General features: G+C 38.0%; 2 protein-coding genes across 2 annotated transcripts in view; one reads left to right on the forward strand and one right to left on the reverse strand.

The window, feature by feature from the left end:
• LOC140240217 (myosin-IIIb-like) overlaps positions 1 to 1,585 on the forward strand; it is a 58,620-nt gene extending 57,035 nt beyond the window's left edge. The window contains exons 24-25 of the mRNA XM_072320009.1: positions 172 to 332; positions 1,428 to 1,585. Coding sequence (XP_072176110.1) covers positions 172 to 332; positions 1,428 to 1,585 — 319 coding nt within the window. The remainder of the gene's footprint in view (positions 1 to 171; positions 333 to 1,427) is intronic.
• Positions 1,586 to 7,102: 5,517 nt separating this feature from the next.
• On the reverse strand, positions 7,103 to 19,311 carry LOC140239562 (RCC1-like G exchanging factor-like protein). The gene is made up of 11 exons (XM_072319393.1): positions 18,781 to 19,311; positions 17,725 to 17,854; positions 16,314 to 16,442; positions 15,409 to 15,475; positions 15,025 to 15,076; positions 13,802 to 13,886; positions 12,983 to 13,093; positions 11,636 to 11,794; positions 10,429 to 10,602; positions 9,325 to 9,410; positions 7,103 to 7,502 (listed from the first exon to the last, which is right to left on the reverse strand). The coding sequence occupies exons 1-11, from the start codon at positions 19,255 to 19,257 to the stop codon at positions 7,425 to 7,427; spliced, it is 1,548 nt and encodes a 515-aa protein (XP_072175494.1). The 5' UTR covers positions 19,258 to 19,311; the 3' UTR covers positions 7,103 to 7,424.
• Positions 19,312 to 20,480: the final 1,169 nt, after the last annotated feature.

Consider the following 20,480-nt stretch of genomic DNA (forward strand, 5'->3'; position numbering starts at 1 on the left):
TCAATTTTTTACAGTGGTTGTTTCTATCCCGAACTCACATTTTAGAACTTTTCTAAAGCACTAATGCTGGGTTTTTGTTCCATCTGAAAATGGTAAATTATGCCTTTAACATTATCATTATCACCATTCTCATTCTAATCTTTTCACAGATGTCCCAAGTGACGGGCAAAGCGTGGTGTCCGGGTTCGATCGCAGCGAGCGTTACTCCAACTACAGTGAGACGGGATCGGTGTATTACAACAGTGAGGCAGGGGACTCTCACGGGTACGGACAGTACGGTGGCCGGACGACCAGGCGGAGTGTCTTCAGGGCAGTGTCGATTCGAAACGCAGGTAAGAATGATGACCGATTCTCAAAAGTTGTATTTTTCCCTAAAGAGTCTTAGTATCCTTCTAGACTCGCATATCAAAGCTTGTAAAACTGAGACAGAGATTCCCAAGACGATTCTAGTCTTAGAAGGAAATTTAGTTTGGCAGGGAATAAATTGTGATGTAAAAGCAGTGAAAAATATCATAGAAATCATGACTGATCAAAGACTAAAAAGAAGACTAATGCATAAAGTTAATGCTCCAATGTAACAATCGATTCGAGCAAAAAAAAAAAAAAAAAAAGCATGTCAGGGACGAAACTGCATTTCCTTCGTCACAAACCGCTTGTCTTGTCTCGAACGAGATGTGTTACACATCGAAACTCTATTTCATATCATCAACTTCCCATGATACCTGTTACATGTAATGATTTTGCGTCTCTGCACATCGGTTAAGAACAGTAAATCTGAAGAGTTTCCTGCTTCAATCTGCAAAGTCTATTATGTCTCACCCAATGTCGAGTTACGAACTGTAAGTTACGGCGCCCTCTATGGGTTCATTCCCAGCTATCGCGATGAAACCAATAAGGGAGTTCATGGTAAATGTTGCGATTTGCGCATGTGCAAAATAAAGGTCAAATGAGAATGTTTGTATATTTGCCATTGACTTTCAAACGAAAAGAATCCCTAGGCAAAATGAGGATTTGGAATGTTAAGTTGTGTGTTTCACCTTGTTAGAACGCACAGGTGAAAGTGATTCATCAATAATGTTTAACAAAAACTGCACACGCATTTCATTGACATTGATTACAAAGGTGGCATGCTTCAACAAAAAATGCTCTGTCACAGGTCCTTTCCATGTTATTTGAAAGTCTGTGGTGTAGGGGTCAAATGAGACATGCGCTAACAATGAACTCCCTTATTCGTCATCTTGTTTCATTTAGAGTAAATAGACTGCAGTCATTGCAGCAACAACTGATCAGTTATCTCGTCTGTTGCTGCAACAGTAACAACAATTATTGAAGCTTTCAGTAATTGTAATAATAATTATGATAACTATTCCACACGACAATATCAATGACACTTCAACAAATAATGCTTGTATTAATTTTGTTTCTAGATGCGTTCCGCCAACGCAATCTCCGCTCGTCACTGGAAGATCGCCAGAGCGAGGAGCAGGTCACGTCGAACTACAGCGGCTACGACTTGGAAAAGAAGCGGGAATGGGCGCGGGTACGTCTGATCAAGAAAGAGCGACAAGCCGCCGAAGAATTTTGAACGATTAAGATTATTGTGAAGCATTCCTCACATACCCATTACCACCGGCCGCCAAGGGGCTGACATAGTTTGCAGGCACAAACCCTTGTTGGTCGTAAAGGAGTCTGCGCCAAGACTACTACATGCACCACTTTGGCACTGTCCCATAGGCCCTGTGTTGAAGCTTCTCCTGGGAGAGGCTGCAGTGTAGTGGTGCGTGTATTAGTCTTGGCGCATGCAGACTCCTATACGACCAACAAGGGTTTGTGCCTGCAAACTAGGGCTGACATGAGATAGTGAAGTCTACATGACAGCGGTCGCAGGATGCGCTGCCGCGCTAGACGCAGGACATAGCACAGTACAATCATTATCAATCCGAAACGATCGGTTCGTGCCGTCACCATACAGTCTATCCAAATTTCTCGGCATTTTATAACACTGAAACGCTAGTACAAAACAATTATAATTTTTTTTTTCTTTCCTCCCCCTTTGTAGAATCCCGAGCGCCTTTCTGCCGAACGCCTTATTACGACTAATAAATACTGTAACCATGGCAACATCACCATATGAGCTGTGAGCATTTCACTTATATCCAAAATTTTATTTGTACATGTTTACTAGTATGCCAAGATAATTATTTTATTACGCACTAATGTCAGACCAGTCTCTGGTTTCAAGTCAACTCTCAGTGATACATTAAGATTACATGTGAATATTAAAGTCACCCAACAATTACTACAAGATAACTCAAACAAACAACATACTCAGTCTTCCCTCTTCAGTAGATTGTATCCATATTTTATTTCAAAAAGAAAAAGAAATTAAACTTGCATTCGGTATTGCAAATGTTGACATCACGCAACATTTTGAATAGTCTCTAGTCAAGGCTGCCCTGAAGATGAAAAGACCACGGCACAGTTTAGTCTCCCTGACCAGCACCTTACTTCAAATTACACATCAGTTTATACAACTTGAGAATACCTTCTTAATTCTTGCACCTCACAGTAATTATGAGTCAAAATTATTTGTCTATTCAAATACAGTGAGGATGCGGAGGAGGCAAGGGATTTGCCATTACATGAGGCATTTTGCTATTTATGTCTTGGTTCCATGTGTACTACAGCAGTAGAAGAGAGTCTGTTCTATCAGATCTCTTCATACTAAGTTTTCACACTACACATTTCTCTCCATGTAGCAATTCTAAAGACTTTAGCCAAGTATTGTGTTGAGCATTTGCTGGAGTACTCTGACTGGTTACCTACATACATTATAGTCGAACTACAAATAATGGTGAATATGAAGAGGCCTTGTGCCAATAATCTAAATGATTCAATAACAGGCTTGAACCATGAGAAGTATATGAATATTTCAGAGCTGCAACAATTCATAAAAAAACTGGACAGCAAAACGAGCATCACATGCATATCATCCAAAATGATTGACATAGGGAAAAAAATTATTCAGTTCGATACATTAACCACCTTTTCTTAACTAAATTTTATCCAGCTGCATACCATAAACTTGGGTGTGATGGCAAAATATGGAACTGCAGCATGAAGATGTGAGAAAAAAAAAAGAAAAAAAAACCTGTTGAACTGTTAAGCACAGTATAATCTTTTCAAGAATGATTAAGAATATAACAATAATTCAAAGATAATAAAAGTGAGCAGTGTTCAACAGTTTTAATAATCATATTGCAACAAAATTTAAAGACAAGAGTAAGGGTATGAACCAGATTTCAATGAATAATAAAATATGAAATCATGAGTAGGATGCAGGATAGTCAGCATTCTAAAATGGACTGATAAAGAACAAATATCTAGAAGCAATGCAACTCATATTCTTATTTAATGTTTAAATCAGGGCCTTCATTCATAAGTATGTCCCTCAACAATCTTCCCTGCCCATTTTCTCTCTGGCTACGAAAACTGAACTTCTTAAGAGAACAAGCGCAGTGGGAACTCATCATGCATGAGGTACATTGCATATCATTTCATGATACCGCTATTATGGCACACATACTGTACATCTTTTTCTAAAATAATGCACAATTCTGACAGTAACTAGAGAAGTGCTTCAAATGAAATACTTTGCATAACATGTGATTATAAAGAATACATCTCTCCATAAAGTGGACAAACTTAGATGAAAAGTCTCTGTTGAGAATGGCCAACATTGAATGAAATGAGTTTTAGCATGCTTCTTTAGAGTTTCTTCCACCCACAGCAAACATGGTTATGTGTACTGGAGCTCCGTGTTCAAAATTCAGGACAATTTACTTTGCCAATTATGAGAATACTGCATTTTCAACTTCAATTATTGTAAAATTCACACACAGATGAAAATATTGCAGCAAAATTGTTTCACAGGGACAAAATAATGCAAAATAATAAAGCATCTGCTGAAATACTGTGTTGTTATCAAATACATGGAGGTATTTTCATTTGTAAGTCTACTGCCAACATGAACAAATGTCAAGTCAGGCATGACTGAAAGTTATAGAAAGCAGAGGAGAGTGGAAAACAAGACACAGTTTCTATTTCTTTGCGTTTTTGAAGGTTATGCCCGGTTGGTTCAAGACTGATAAATTTTATCAACTTTGTATAATCAAAAGTAAATAGCTCTGGTATTTGTGGCAACCTTTTATCTGCACTAGTATAACAACTCTTATGGCAGTAGATATCTTCATTTGGTTTATTCTTGTCAGCATAGTAGTCCATATGTACAGATACATGCACTTTTAAAAATTTACAAAATGTGTCAGGATTTCTATACAAAGTGTATGAATAATCAAGTGCACTTAATAATATGAAAGTCTATATGAAATGAAAGCTTCAAAAATTGAAGCATTTATCACATTTATCCTAAATTCATGAGAAAATTGTGTCAGTATTTGAATTAACATCATGAAGGTCTTGTAATATTCTGGTGTTGGGAATAGTATATATTGCTTTCATGCTGAGTCTGCATGTTTTGTTACAGTTCAATACATTTTATTTTTCTACAACTCTCATCCACAATGGGCGACTGCAATGTAGCTGCAAATAGCCCATTACATGTAGCGCCACTTTCTGATGTTTTATTTTTTCTTCTTCGTTGGTTGATGATATTGTATATATATGAATAATTGAGCAATTTGTACATAGAATTATGAGAATTAAACAGTACTGTAGCACATTTAAGAAAATACTGTGGGTGTATACACATAAAATTTATATTTCTTCAAAGTTTTACTACATCTGTGTCTAAAAGAACTTGACATTTTTTTTTTCTTTATGCCTGACACTGCAGTTTAGTGCAAAAGATACGTAATTAAATATTTTCAGCACTTTGCATGAGACCAACAGAATTGTTCTACTGTAGAAATGTTAGCATAGGTGGGTGGACATTTGATATGACTAATGAGATGTATTCATGTTTTGTTCATTCTACTGAATAGTTGACCTAGCAGGAAGGGTGATGTTTAATCTCTGAATCTGTCAGTTCCCTTTGTATCAATATAGAGAGCAGAGGGGAGCTCATGGCTAGATTTCAGCAGTATGTACAACTGTGTTCATTGCACCTTTGCTCAGAACTTTGCAAAGTAAAGGCTAGTTGGTAAAAATGCTATGTACGTTGTATGCTATATTTGGAAAACAAAATGACCACATTATGTGGCGATAATTTGTTTATCATTCACTTTCCAAACTGAATTTACACTCAGTTTGCACTGAATAAGCATTGTGTTAACACATCAAAGCTGTTACACCTACTGCGTCATCTTCACTTGTGTCATAGCATATGATTTTTAAAAGGAGATACACCAGTGTACAAAAACATAGTGTTATGGTGAAAGAAGGGTTATAAAACATGGAGGATATACTGTATTGTCACGTAATAAATGTTGTGTATACAAACATGAATAAACTATTTTGATAATGCAAACATGCCAGCGGTTCATCGTGTACTTTACTTGCCCAAAAACATGTACTTAATTCATGTATCTCCCATTCTACAAAATGTCTGGATGAAAGTTTGTGAAAGTTTGAGAAAATTAGCATAGTTCAACCATAACAGAACGCTCAAGTTATAACAAACGCAGTTATGACAAAGTTTTGCTGCAACAAAGTGAAAATTCAGGTCCCCAAATTATCATCTATAGAGCTTGACACACTTTCTTTGTCCGGCTGCGCAAAATTTCAATGTAATGAAAGCAAACTGCCAGTCCAGAGGATTTTGTTAGTACGGGAGTCACTTGTCATACATGTATCTCCTGGCTGCATTTACTTGTTGTTAAACCGTTGAGGGCGACTGATTTTGCTAATAACACGCATTTCTTATAGACACCTGCCCGAGTATTCTCGGGACTTATCTTCAACGGGTTAATACATGAAGTCTCTTCACACATGAAGCCCACTCACAAATATTTTTAAATAAACAAAAAAAAAAGAAAAGAAATAGCAAACCAATATTCCAGGGCATCAGTTCCAATTCCTTCATGTGTTACAGAAATTTAAAAAATGCAGTATCTAGAAAACTATGAAAGAGCAAAATAAGCAATGCATCCTGTGCTAAAGACCTATGATAGGTAAGCTGGTATAGCTCAATGGATAAGACCAAAGACTTCCAATCACAAGGTCAATGAACATAAGTTTGTGTAGATACATAGAAATTGTAGAAGCAGAAATATTAGAGGAAGTACTGGGACAGCAAAAGCTGAAGCAAATTCTGATCAAAACTGAGAGATTATGATTTCTTGAAGTTTTAATCAATCACAATCAAACACAAATTGACAATTTCTTGATGTCACATAAGAGCTCACTTCCCTTTGCTTTGTACCATAAGATAAATACATATATAAAATTTCTCATTCTCCAATGACATAAATATCCAATTGCGCATATCATGCACACTTCTTACAATCATTACAACCTCTGCACACATAAAACATATTCCATCTTTAGATATTTATGGAATTTCATGTACATGGCAAGTGGAAGGTGGAGCTTACATCCTACATGTTCTACATCACAGAGTTGTTGATTTCTGTTCAATCAGTCACACCTTCAAAATTTCATCACTTGAGAATTTTCAGTCCGAATTTGGTCAGACTTTTACTTTCTTGTTTTTTTTATTATTCTGGTTTCATTCAAGAAACTTATTTTAAAGGTGCAATTTCCTTTCAAATGACTGTCTCTGATGTGAAAAAAAAAAAAAAATGATTGCATGCAAAAATTATCCAAAAGCAGCAATTGCGAATGATTCTGGCCCGAAATCCTCACAAATACTCTACAATCATAATATGTTACAGGAGTGAATATAACAGGACTGCATAAGACTGAATTATTTGCACCCTGATGAACTTTGGATCAATGTAACAATACTGATCGATATTTTGCACCCACCTCTTCAGTTTAACTCGTTGAAGATGGGCTGATTTTGCTATAATACATGTTTCCCATAGACACGTCATACCTGCCTGAGTCCCTCGGGGCTAGTCTTCAATGGGTTAAGTTCCGTTACCCATAATGAAGACAAAATCAAACATATCACCTGGCTAGTGCAAGAAAAATATAATAAACTGTGACTTCTTGCTTTTACATACGTATGATAAAAACACAGAAAGGCCACATGCCTCCCTTCATTTACATCCATCACCGACCTTTGGCACTTTGTGCAGCTAATAGAATATGATTTGTATCCTGGATACCGTTTCTTTCTTGTTTTCATGAACAAAGATATCCATATACCGCTCAATGACGAGATACGAAATAAATTCTCTCAGGCAAGTTATAACCGTCCCATATTCACCAACTCTCTTATGATATGGATATTGAGCACTGGTGCAGTGTTGCTGGCTGTGACCGGGTTTAGAGCATCATCACAGGTCTTTCTTGACTAAGGCCAGGGTGTGGTCGACTCCGCATGCCACGTGGGTCACTTGGCCGGGAAGAGAGACCTGTGGCGAATCGCCATGGAAACAAAGGAGGATGTATCAGGAGAATACCAACATCATCACTGTGAATAATATAGAGACATAATTAAGAGGCACTGCTAGGCCTAGATACCGAGTCTTAGCACTTTACCATGGACATGAAGAATGTATCAATGGAAAAACTGACACCACCTTTGTGAATTTCGCAACATATCTTACGGCATGTTACCACGGGAACAAGGAAGAGGTTATCAGTGGGTTGTCAATATAATTGTTGTGAATGTTACACCTTGTTTAAGGCAGGGCTCGACACTAACGGTGGCCCGGTGGCCCGGGGCCACCAAAAATGAAAATCGGGCCACCAAATTTCAAAAAAGGGCAAATTTGGTGGCCCGCCTCGGGCCACCAAAATTTTTTGAAAAGTATGTCAATAAATTCGCAACTTTTTGCGCCGGAAATTAGCAGTTAAATTTGTTTAAAGGATGGATGAAAAGGACTGAATGAGTGCCTGAGAGTGAGTGTTGCAAGTTTGTTGAAGTTTATTTATGAGTAGATATGTCCAATTTCTAATTCTTACTATCATAAAACTTAAATATTTGACTCATTAAAAAAGAAGGACTTTTAATGTTTTTTATTGTTTTTTTCGGGACACCAAATTTTTCTCTCGGGCCACCAAAAATTTGAATTTTAGCATTTTGGTGGCCCCATCGGGCCATCAAACAAAAAAATTAGTGTCGAGCCATGTTTAAGGTATGGTATAGCTTGGGTTGAGAGAGGCTTTAGGTTTCCAACTGTTTTGTAAGATAATGAAAAACCTCTTATGAAATAGAGCAACTATTAGAAGAATGTAAATTCTATTTCATGTTACTTGGTTTTGAAATGGCTCAGATATCCACAAACAAAGAGGTCCTAATGAAAGGTGGGATCCATCTCTTATTAGGGCCAATTTGTTTTACTTTGCTTCTAGGAATTTAGCCATTTCAAAACCAATTTTCATCAAATACACTTTGAATTTCTCTTTATGCTCTTTTATATTTCATAAGTAGTTTCTAGTTATCTCACAAATAGTTACAATTTGAATCCCCTAACTAAATCAAAACTATACCATCCCTTTAAGGTCATTTTATGGCCTGAAGAGAAACTTGTAGCATGTAACCATAGCAACAGGGGAGAAGGCATCAATGAGCATGGAATACTTAAGGTTTTATCTGGCAACAATTATTGCACTGCCTGGGAAACCTAGTGCATCTTGTACGAAGTGTGTTGGGACTAACAAAGTCTTGTAGGGAATAAAATTGACATCAGTACAAGAATCTTTGACAGTAATGAATATATATTTGTATGTATTTTTAAAAAAAAACAAGAATATTTTACAGTATATTCTAGTCACACTTCCATTGCAACAGAAGACAACTTTTCATACTCTTTATTCATTTTGACAGAAACATAGCTCATTTTGATGCTAAATAGCTCAATAGTCAGACTACAAATCCACTGTACAATATCCTACAACATTTTAAATGACTTTGTGGATGTGTGAATTAAAGACGAAGACAAACAGAATAAGAGTACATTCCTAACCAGACTTCATGAGTGATGCAAACCCCCCCCCCCCCCCCCCCTGTCGCCTTTATTGGAAATCTTTCAGACTCTCATGTAACCAAAACACAATTCAGGAAGCATTCTCATTATATGCCGCCAAAAAGTGAAGCAATATGAGCTAAAAATCTCTAAGACAGGAAACAGATAAAACTTTGTAGGAACAGTGGGGGTTTGCAAAGAGGGAATGGTAGAAGCAGGCAGAATGACTTCTCATCCTCAGGTAGGGAAAAGTCTTTCTGCTCACCTTGAGAGGGAAGTACTGACTGTGAAGCTGGCCGAGGCCGAGGCAGCCGGAGCCGTTTGTGCCCCAGGTATAGAGGTCCCCTTTGTCTAAACAGAGGAAAGAGGGAGAGAGAAAGGGCGTGTAAAAGTGTGTTTAGCTGTCTGGCCTTCTCTTACCTGAATTTCTCCATCATGGGGGCACTGTTGCATAGTGGATAAGACTCCTAACTCCCGATCAGAGGACCCGGGTTCATTATTATTATTATTATCATCCAAACAAACAGGTTCACACAAGGAAGACAGACATGATTCACATGATTTACTTTGTTTATAACATTCCTTACAGAAACATGTTATGAATTTTACATTAAAATGTTTCCATTCCAAGGAAAAACAGCATACATTACAACCACTGTCAAAATGTACACTACCTACTGTCACTGAAGTGATCACTGGTGGCCGTGAGATGGCAAAACAATGTTATGTTGAAATTGAGGAAAATTGACTTTTTTATAGTGACATATTTCAATGTTTTTCAGTGTAATCGAACTTTTAACCAAATCTTGAAATCAGAACGCATCCAGTTGATACCAAGATATGATGTCCCCTCCCAATTTGAAATGTTAGAATTTTGCTGGTAAGACAAAACATGTGGCCCCTTCTCAACACGCATCAGTCATGAACTTACAAAACAATGTATCTACATGCAATATGTTGTTTGACCACATAATGTTTATGCAGTAAAAGGCTGCACGGCTGGGCCGGGTTCACAGAACCATGTGCAGAGCCATGCGCAAATTGATGCTGTGTGACATGCACCATGCGCACTTAATTGAGAGTTATGATGTTTTGCCTGGTGAAATCTGGTCTAGTGAAATCAATTTGCATTCCATATACTTTTTATGCTGTTGTTCCTTAGGGTAAAATATGAAACATTAAACAAAAACACAAACAGAGCTATAAATTTCTGCCAAACTTTAAACTTGATTTACTGGAAAAGAGGTTGCATGTAGATATAACGTTTTGCCATCTCAGGGCTGTTGGGAATGCATGAAGACATCAAACAAACAAAGAAACAAACAAGAAAAAAAATATATTTTCTCTCAAAGAGGGGCAGCATTCTCACTTGTTACAGCTGCAAAGTAATGAAGGCCGCACCAGACCCTGGTGACAGCCACATCAGTCTTGGAAGGGGATTTCCCAAAGAGATTCATGTCGATGCACTCGGGCGTGGCCGTATCCGTCAGCTTTGGTCCCCTACCAAGAAAGCCGTAACCCCACACCCATACCTCACCAGCATCTGGGGAAAATTCAAACAGACACGCAAATATTACTGCAAGGCAGCACTGCATATTGCTGCAGAAAACAGCAGGAATATTTGGCACATGAATTACAACTGACATTCAATAGACAGCTACCTGTATACAATGATTTGAAGAGTTTTACTGCAAAATGAGCTAAGCACAACTTTTAAACATTTCAAAGTATAAAGTCTGTCATCAGATAGAGCAAAATTAAACCTTTCCAGTAATACTTCACTTGCAACATAACAATGAATATTTTAGAAGTTATGATTAAAAATATCCTGTATTTTCTTATCATTTTGTTTGTTTTTTAGCAGCTTTAATCACAAATATCTCAACTTAACAAGAACAGAGTTGGCTCATTTTGCAATAAAACTCATAATTTCTTGCAATTTACAGCACCAACCAGTTTTCAACACCTGGCATCTTTTTAAAGGTAAGGTAAAGGTAAATTTTACTTCATGGGGCAATATATCCATGGAGCAAAAGTGAAGTAAATCCTAACTGATTGATGACATTTGTAAACTTGATGGCCCATATTCACTCAGGTGGTTTCTTAAACTTGGTTTACCCTTAATGCACAATTCTTCTGTGCAAATGTGATTGACAAACTGTGTTCTCCAAGCGACTTTTATCCCGTTGAGGACGGTTTGATTTTGCTACAACACGCATTTCCCATAGATACATTCGTACTTGCCCGAGTATACTCAGGACTCGTCCTCAACAGGTTAATGACCACATGGTGCCTATTTCATGCTTAGTTTATAAAGTCCATGGACTAAATGTAAACCATCATTTTGATTCAAACAGACTTTGTGAATACAGGCCATTGAGACCTCAAATATTCAATACCCTCTGCACATGTCAAGGGGTCTCTTTTTACAATAAACCATATAAATCGCTATCATTTTCAATATTAACTGAAAGGTTCACACTGGTTTATAGCTTGAGCTGACAAGTGCCATTATTGAAACTCTAAAAACCTGAAATAATCTTTAACATCTTTTAGAAAAGGTTGCTATTTCCTACCATTGGTCAGGGCGCAAATGGTCCCTCCAGTGGAAGCACTGGTGACCTTCCCCACTTCCTTGAATGGAATGTGCCGGGGCTCATAGACTTGGGTTTCCTCTGTGATACACTTGAGTTGGTTGTACTCTGAGTTCCCCCAGCCAAACAGCTCACCCTGGTCTGAAAGATATCAAACAAATAGCATCCACACATTAATACTCAAACACACCAATTCATGCAATGGTGCCATACAAGAAATGTGTGTTCAGATGAGAATACTTCTTCAAGGCCCAAAGATCATGTGGGTATCTCAATGGCCTGTATACTAGGTGGTGACCTGGTGGCGACTCAAGTCCTCAGTCATCAGACACTCAACAGACAGTCATAGGACACTGGTTTGACATGCTCAACAGCCACACATCCAAGTTAACACAACACTTATCCCACGCTGACTCGAGTTGTGACAGCAAATTGCGTCTGATGGCAAACTAAGCACTGAGCTTAGTTCCTCCATCGACTGATCTCACCTCATCGGAACACGCCTGACATGTCTGACACTGACCTCGGAACACGACCAACACAAGTCTGATTCATCAGACTGTGATCCGATAGTGGACACTTCAGTGGGTGGCCGGAAGCAACAAACCTAGCTTCCGACAAGTGACTGATGAGAAAAAAAAAAAATCTCTGTGGAACAAGGGTATAAAAGAAATCTGTTTACTTTTAACTGACATGCTATGACCAGTGAATAAAATTCAGGTCTCAACACATCTGAGACTAAAGAGTGAATATTAGGGGTCTATGTAGGATTTGTTCCATGACCCTCGAAGCAGTCAGAAGTTACGTTCAGACGGTGATCCTTAACCTCGAGGGTAAGCTTGTAGTTAAGTATGGGGAGCCAAGGTCTCTTTTGTAACAAAATGACAATTTCATGATGAAATTGCTTTTTGTACACATTTGTGAACGTCAATTTCGTCAATGAAATAACAATTTCATGACAAAATTGCTATTTTGTCAACGAAATTGTCATTTCATTGACAATATTGTCATTTTGAGATGAAACTGTTCTCTCGACAACAAAACTGTCATTTCATTGACACAAATTACATTGTCACTTGTTAACAAAAACACAATTTCATCATGAAATTTTTATTTTATGACAAAAAGAGACAATGCAACACTTGGCGCTCCATACTTAACGACAAGCTTATCCTCGAAGTTAGGTAATCCTCGAGATTAAGGATCACCGTCTGAACGTAACTAATGTCATTGTGAATACGGGTGTGCTCTTGGGGTTTCTGTACAGTCGGAGAAAGGGACTACTATTAGATAAGTATGAGAAGAGATTTCATTGAAGTTTGACCATACCTGATATAGCCAGACAGCAATCTGCAAACGTTGAGATTTGTGTGATGGGGACGTCTTTGATGTCTCCTTCTAGTCTTTTGGGAATACTGGTGTCACCGTAGTGGCCTAGACCTGGAGAGGGAAAGAAAACAAAAGATGATATCTCATCGTGCTCACACATTCCACATAATTTGTGATTGATTATTTGTTTAATTTAGTGAGCTACAAGGACAAGGATACAATGTATGTTATTCCTCCGTGAACATTTCAGATCAGAAAGTCTCAGGATCAAAAATTAATGTTTTCATACAAAACAGTTTCATACCAAAGTGTTTTTGGTCTTTATGTATATTAATGTCCTGTTAAACATGCATAAATTATTCAACAAAATTATCAAACAAAATTGAAATAACAAAAAAAAAAAACAAGTTATAGGGGAATGACATCCAAATATACCTGTGGATTAAGTAAATGCAGCAATATTAGTAGAGCATATCAGCAAAGTTTTATGAAAATCAGACCATCCACTAGAAAGTTATGAATTTTTTACATTTGCAGTGCAGGCACAATGACGAGAAGACTACTAATGTTTGTGACATCACATATGTACAACAATATAAAGAAAATTGCAACAAGATATCCACAAAATTCCATTTTTGTGGGGAAATTACACATTTCCTCGACTTACTGACATATGTCAAGAATAAATTATTCCCCCTGCTTTCTGAAAGAGATATACTTATGTGCTCTTTTATTATGCTAAAAAAAGTCAAAATATGCAAATTAGGTGAGCCAATGTTGTAATATTGATCATAAATATTAATGAGGCATGTCACTTGCCTGTTTGGCCATCTGCACCCCACCCACAGCTGTACACGTGACCAGCGTCTGTCAGGAAGAGGCTGTGATCGTGTCCACATGCGATCTGCGTGGGGAGCAACCATAAGGCGGGACATCATTCACACTGCAGACAACATTTCCCTTGTCATTTCACAGAACAAAGATTCACACTCATACAGCACCATCATTTACTGAAATTCTTGTATGGTCTTTGAGAAAACAATGAAAAAAGAAACAAATCATTGTAAAGTACTGCAGGAGTATAAATACAAAATATTGAGTGTTGTGCCCTTAAAAAATGACTCTCTTTCGTCTGCAAATTATACCAACTAAGAACCAAACAAAAGCAAACAACATTATAACCCCATTGAACAATCCCTATCAAGGAAAACTTTGACAGTCTTTTCCCAGCTGACATGACCACAGCTACTTGATAAAATGTATTAAACCTTGTGGCAGCTTATTTAGAATGAATTGTGATTGGCATTTAAAGGGAGTTGGTTGTCAGACATTAGGTACTTCAATTAAATTGATCTTTGTTTGCTGTCCACCGCAGTACATTCCAAAACCACAACTACAGTAGCACAGGCTTGCTAGAACAGAACTGTCCATCAGCGAAGATGTGCACCAAAGCAAACACTCATTACTGACAGTCAGAAACTGACAGTAAATCAGTCTTTGTTCCTCACAAGCTTTGTGCAGATACAAACTCCCATGTCCTCCGAAGTACAAAAAGCAAACAAATATGGACGCGCATATAGCATTCACGACTACAGGTCAATCCACAAATCAGCAAATTGACTAGAAAAGGGTCAAATCACACTGATTCTCACCATAGTCATTTTACCTTCAATGCTCTTGCTGATTGTTACACATTTAGAAAGCTGTACAAAATTTGTCATCTATAGGGATTATGAGCCAAGCGCAACTATACACAATCGAGATGAACACACAATGCCCTGAATCCAGCTAAGCAAACTTCGCACCAGGTTAGGGCAGTCAAAAATTGTCACTATTCATTTGTTGTTTCCCGTTAGCTTTGACCAGATATAAACTCCTGTATCCTATTACAAAAGAGCGGACAATAAATGGCACACATAATAATAATAATAATAATAGCTGGTTTTTTATATAGCGCATTTCACACATACATGATAATTGTTAACTGTCGGCCTTTAAAATCACCAAATTGACAAAAAAGGTCAAATTACTCTGATTCTCACCTGTGTCACTTTGCCTTCAATGCCCTTGATGTTGTGCACCACTTTATTTGAACTGCAGAAACAAGATTTGAATGGATAGAAATATTTTAGTTCGAATGGCATGTAGGCATGACGAACAGAAATAAAAAATGGCAGATAAGCAGGTACCATTTTAATCTATAATAAACAATGTATGACGTACTGTACTTTACCACACTGTGGTATGGGTGCTGTGCTGTGTGTGTGTGTGCATACGTGTGTAAAGCTGTATGCTGTTTTTTTAGTTGTTTTGTTTTTTGTCTTTTGTTTTTGGTTGTTGTTTTGTTTGTTTTGTTTTTGTTTTTTTTTGTCCTGCTTTGGTTTAATGATTGGGAAATATTTCAACATCAATAAAGAAATACTAACCTGTAATCTTCATTCTCTATGACGGGTCTTCCACACTGGCCATGAGCATTGTTGCCAAGACTAAAAACTGAGTGGTTTGGGGGGGGGGGGGGGGGCAGAGAGAGACAGAGAGAGAACGTGCATTGTGGAAAGAGATTACTATGGTTTCATGCACACAGAACAAAGCTCCTCTTTGTTTTCACATTCTTAATCAATGCTTCCTTTCTCTCTGTTTGCATGGCATACAGTGCGTGCACATAATCTAAAATAACATTCTGAACTAGAGAAGCACTCTGAGAGCGCAGACCTCTGTAAAGCAGTTCATTTCCACCACTGATCTCATTCTTTCATAGAGATACATGATTTCCACCCATACGTATGCATGCTGACAGTCACACGATTTCCCAAATAAACTAAGCTTTTTGTTACGTCATCAACCTCCAGTTGCGCGGCGCGCCTTGCCTTTAACAGCAGAAACTAGAGTACGCACTTTAGTGTTTATGAAAACCTCAAAAATGCGCAGCTTGAACTCCAAAGCTCACTGACCCTACCTGCCAAAATATCGAAAATCCTTCAGAAAATCCACAAAAATTCCCGGATCACTACCAAAATTTAATCATCTGTTATTTGTGTTGTTCTCAATCTTTCCTGTAAAGTTTCATGCAAATCCATTCACTACTTTTTGAGTATTTGCACATCGACAAACAAACAATCCATTAAATGTCGCAGAAAACATAGCCTCCTCCCTTGGCGGAGGTAATAATACATGTATTGTACATGGTAACATGTTGCCAATAACGTACAAGTACACATGATATACAAGTACACCAGTGGGTAACAAATATGTACATTGTACATCAACACATAAAAAAAAAAAAACACCAAAAAAAAAACACACACAAAAAAGGATGGTAATGTATCCTTACCTCCCTCCTCGTCGGTGAGAATCAATGAGTGGGCGCGGCCACAGTCGACCTGGGTGACTCGCGTCTTCCTCGGGAACATGAGCGGCAGGTGGATTGGGGTTGGAGAGATGATCGTATGCATCCCTTCCACTGATAATGACAATAGTAAAACACATACAATTGTACCCAAGGATGCTATCCTTGTTTAAACAACATCACGGTATGAGGAGGGCTAAAAAGCTGCATTTTGGGTTGAAAAACTGACTGGTTTGTTTACCTTTCCTGAAAGTTTATCTGATATTGTCAACATGCCCTCACTTAAAAAAATAAAAAAAATTACAATCTCATAACTTTTGAAGGGATTGTCCAATTTTCCTCAAACTTTTACACTAATGTGTTCTACTGTAATTTCTGCATTAATTAGCTAATCCTCATACTGTACTTGGGTTTCGAATTCCTTCAAACATGCAAAAGTTGCTCACACTAAGCATACTACATCAATATTTCTACAGGTAGTATGTATAATATATTTCTTTGCAAAAACACACCTTTCTTAATTTTGACAAAGGAAAAAAAAATAAAACCTACTGTAAACAAATTTGAAAAACATACAAGTCGACAGCTTCAAATTATATTTGTAACTGATTCTACTGTGAATGAAATCCCTTGTATCCACATTAAGGTTGATTGCCTATCATTGAAATTCTTATTGAAGTCAGACCACCTTTCATTCTCCTTTCAGAATCTTCAAATCAATCTGGCACTGGCTGAATGGCACAGGCTAAAAACTTTGTGGGGGGAATTCAGGACTGAGCTTCATCACACTGCATTACATATCACAAGACTCCAAGCTAATTAAAAAAGGATTTAAAGAGGAAATCCTGCCGAAAAATAAATAAACTTCAAAAGAAAGAGAAAAATATTTACACCCTCATGATATCCTCACAATTTCGCATGTTACAACTGTACATAAAAATATGAAATTCTGAAAAATTGCTATTTTCAGCTAATACAAGTAATAAGCACATTCTCATACCAAATCAGAGTTAACATTAGTTCTAATTCTATTTTTGGGTGGTTTCAAAAGGCAAGTTTTATACTTACACAGCTGAAACATGATATTTTTGTCATTTCTGTATACATATGAAATTAATAAGAAATTGTGAGAGCATGACATCGTCAACTTGCTCATTTGAATATTCCTAAGGACAGGTCAAGAAATGTTTTTCGAAAAAAATGTGAAATTTCAAAATGTCATATCTTCCTTATTTCCCTTCCAATTTTTGTCATTTTTGTATTGTTCTGTAGGGAATATTTTTCTCTTTCTTTTAAAGTTTATTCATTTTAAGGGTGGATTTCCTTTTTAAAGGGGGAGGAAAAAAGGATTTCATTAGGACTTATTGTGCTAATGGAAAGAGATTCCATATCCTACCACTGGTTTCTGCCTTAGGTTGGTAGCCCAGCTGTGAGTTGGTATTGATTCCCATGCCCCAAACTTTCTGAGTGTCCAAGGTGTTGCTCCCGATGAGGGTGAAGCCATAACCACATGCCGCTGTCGTGATCTGGGGATGTTGAAAATGAATTTTGATCCTTTAGCTGTCCCAACAATCAGCTTTCTTGTATTACATACATGTGCCATTAACCAGTACCTATCATGGTGTGTTTATTGTGAGGCGAGGCGAGGCGAGTAAAATGTTGCCATTAGTTACAGTAACACAAGGGAACCTCCTCATAAGAATCTTAAACCCATGACAATTATCTTGTTACATCAGGAATCTTACTACAATACCAGTTCCAAAAACAAACAAACATAATACAGTGTACGGAATTGAGACCTACAAACTGTACAAAATCACCCGGATATACGTGTACAACAGGGTTTTGTTTTATCCAACCTCTTTATAAGGTTTTAATACTCTACAAAGTACACCTGTACAGTGTATACAAGTGTAGTCAAGTACATCGGGGGGGTTCATTAACGCTGTTCTTAGGCTAAGAACAACTTTCAGAATGACTGGTGATCAGTTCTTGTGCTGAATTATTGAAATTCTGATAAGTATAGCACATCAGAACGTGTTCCAGTCATTCTAAGTTGTTTGTAACTTTAAGGACAGCTTAATGAAACATCCCCTGGTGGCAGTGGTACTCATCTCCAAGTCCTACATGTTATGGGTGTAAAATGACTTGGTTTTTCTCTGAAAAGGGATATTAATCCTTATTCTGTCAAGTGCTGTATTCTGTAGATCTCATGGGCAGATTCTAATCAATGTAGGACCCTATTTGCATTTTTGTTGTAATTTCCATTTCACATTTTGTAGACTATTACACCACCCATACCCAAGATTATAAAAAAGAGAACAGAGAATTGGTATTCAGGTTATGTCAGCTTGCAAAGATCTCAAAAAATTAATGGAACATGGCATTCACATTGTATGCATTTAATTATGCATTTTGAGGTGGGACATGGATATTTTAACAGGAAAATCACCTTTTCATCAAATTTCAGCTTGTACGGTGTGGACTGAAACTTCTTCGGCTTGCGTATGGCGTTCTTCCTCTTGGTGGGAAAGAAGTAAGCGGGAACTCCCAGCGCACCCGTGTACGTAAAGCCCCACGAATACACACTGGTGTACCGTTTCCGGTGCTTCCCAACCAACTGCATGATGTCAACGTCCTTTCCCTCGGGATTGTGGCTCATCGAGTCTGGCATTTCGTGGCCGGCCTTCTTGCCGCCAACAGAGGTGAGAGTTCTGAGTTGACTGCGGCGGGAAAAAGAGTAGCTCTTTTCTCGTGCAAGGGAAGAATTTGCCGTCGACGTTGCGCAGTGAAAATGTCTTTGAGAGAAGCATTCTTGTCGCTGTAAGGGGATTCTGCTGAGGGATGGGGTGGTCTTTGGTAAGACTAGGCAGCTGCAAGTATAGCATGCACGCAGCAGGAGGGGCGGATGAACTTGTGTCAGCGACATCTCCCTTTCTCACAATTATACACAACGCTTGGCTGGACTGGAGTACACCTGGAAATCAACCAAAATTGGCAGTGGCACAATTCACAGAAATTCACAGAAGATAATTTTAAACATTCATAGTATTGACAATTATCCTGCAAGTTATAACAGTGCAATGCAATGTGAGCAAAGTATACAGCCAGTCTCTAGTACTTATGAGCTTTCTTCAAATTCAATTCAGACTTTTATGGTAGGCCCTACCTGTCCACACTGAAATTTGACTTCCCGTGCCAAAATTCAACCATGCACAACATCAGTGGCAGATCCCAGGGGGGGGGGGGGGGGGGGGGGGGGGGGGGGAATGCACGCCCCCTTTTTTTTTAATTAAAACAAAAAAAAAAATTAAAAGGAACATACTGCAGTCTGATTTTTATATAAATTGTAAAGAAACCATCTTTGTCAGCACCATTCTTGGATCCTCCCTGAAAATGGATGTTTCTAGAAATGTCATTGAACTGTAGCGTCATCCCAAGGCTAACTACAGCCCAGTCGCTGTAGATACTAAATCACTACGACCCCAATAAAGGCTAGGTCACTGTGGCTATTCAACCATGAACCTGTCTCCATTCTTTTGAGTCTCACTAACGTTTAGTTAGGTTCTAGGGTAGGGGATCTATAAAAGTATCTTAATCACTTCTGTAAATTCTAACGGCATTAGACACTAGGATCTAGGCAGTCCTACCTCTTTGTCATAGATTTCAGCAGCACCAGTGGCAGTGCACTTTCACCCACACTGTCACTGGATAAATTTGCTGTTACGTGTTAGCACTGGCTGGTTAGTAATGTTGCATTGCCATTGTATCAATGATCATTGTGTTTGTGTCTACAGATTGAGAACAATGGGCCCACAGGTCGAGGTCGTGAGTGAGGTCAGCAGAAGTCGTCAATTTAGGACCTACTACTACTAGAATAACACAGTAGGGTCCTAGGCCTACCTACTAGAATACCACAGTAGGCAGGTAGGCCTACCTACTGTAAACATTCCCATGCATCCGTAAATTTACACTCAGTCACAGTCACATGAGATCTAACAATTTAGATCTAAATTAATTCAGCTGTTAGAATCTAACATTTAACACTAACGTTATTACAGTGAGATTTTTATTTCAGGCTAAATTTAATGGTAGGAATACTGGCAATTGTGCACTTTACGGCCCTATATTATCGGTGCGAATTGCCGGAAT

The sequence above is a fragment of the Diadema setosum genome, chromosome 16 (genome assembly GCF_964275005.1).
Source record: "Diadema setosum chromosome 16, eeDiaSeto1, whole genome shotgun sequence".
Lineage (NCBI taxonomy): Eukaryota > Metazoa > Echinodermata > Echinoidea > Diadematoida > Diadematidae > Diadema > Diadema setosum.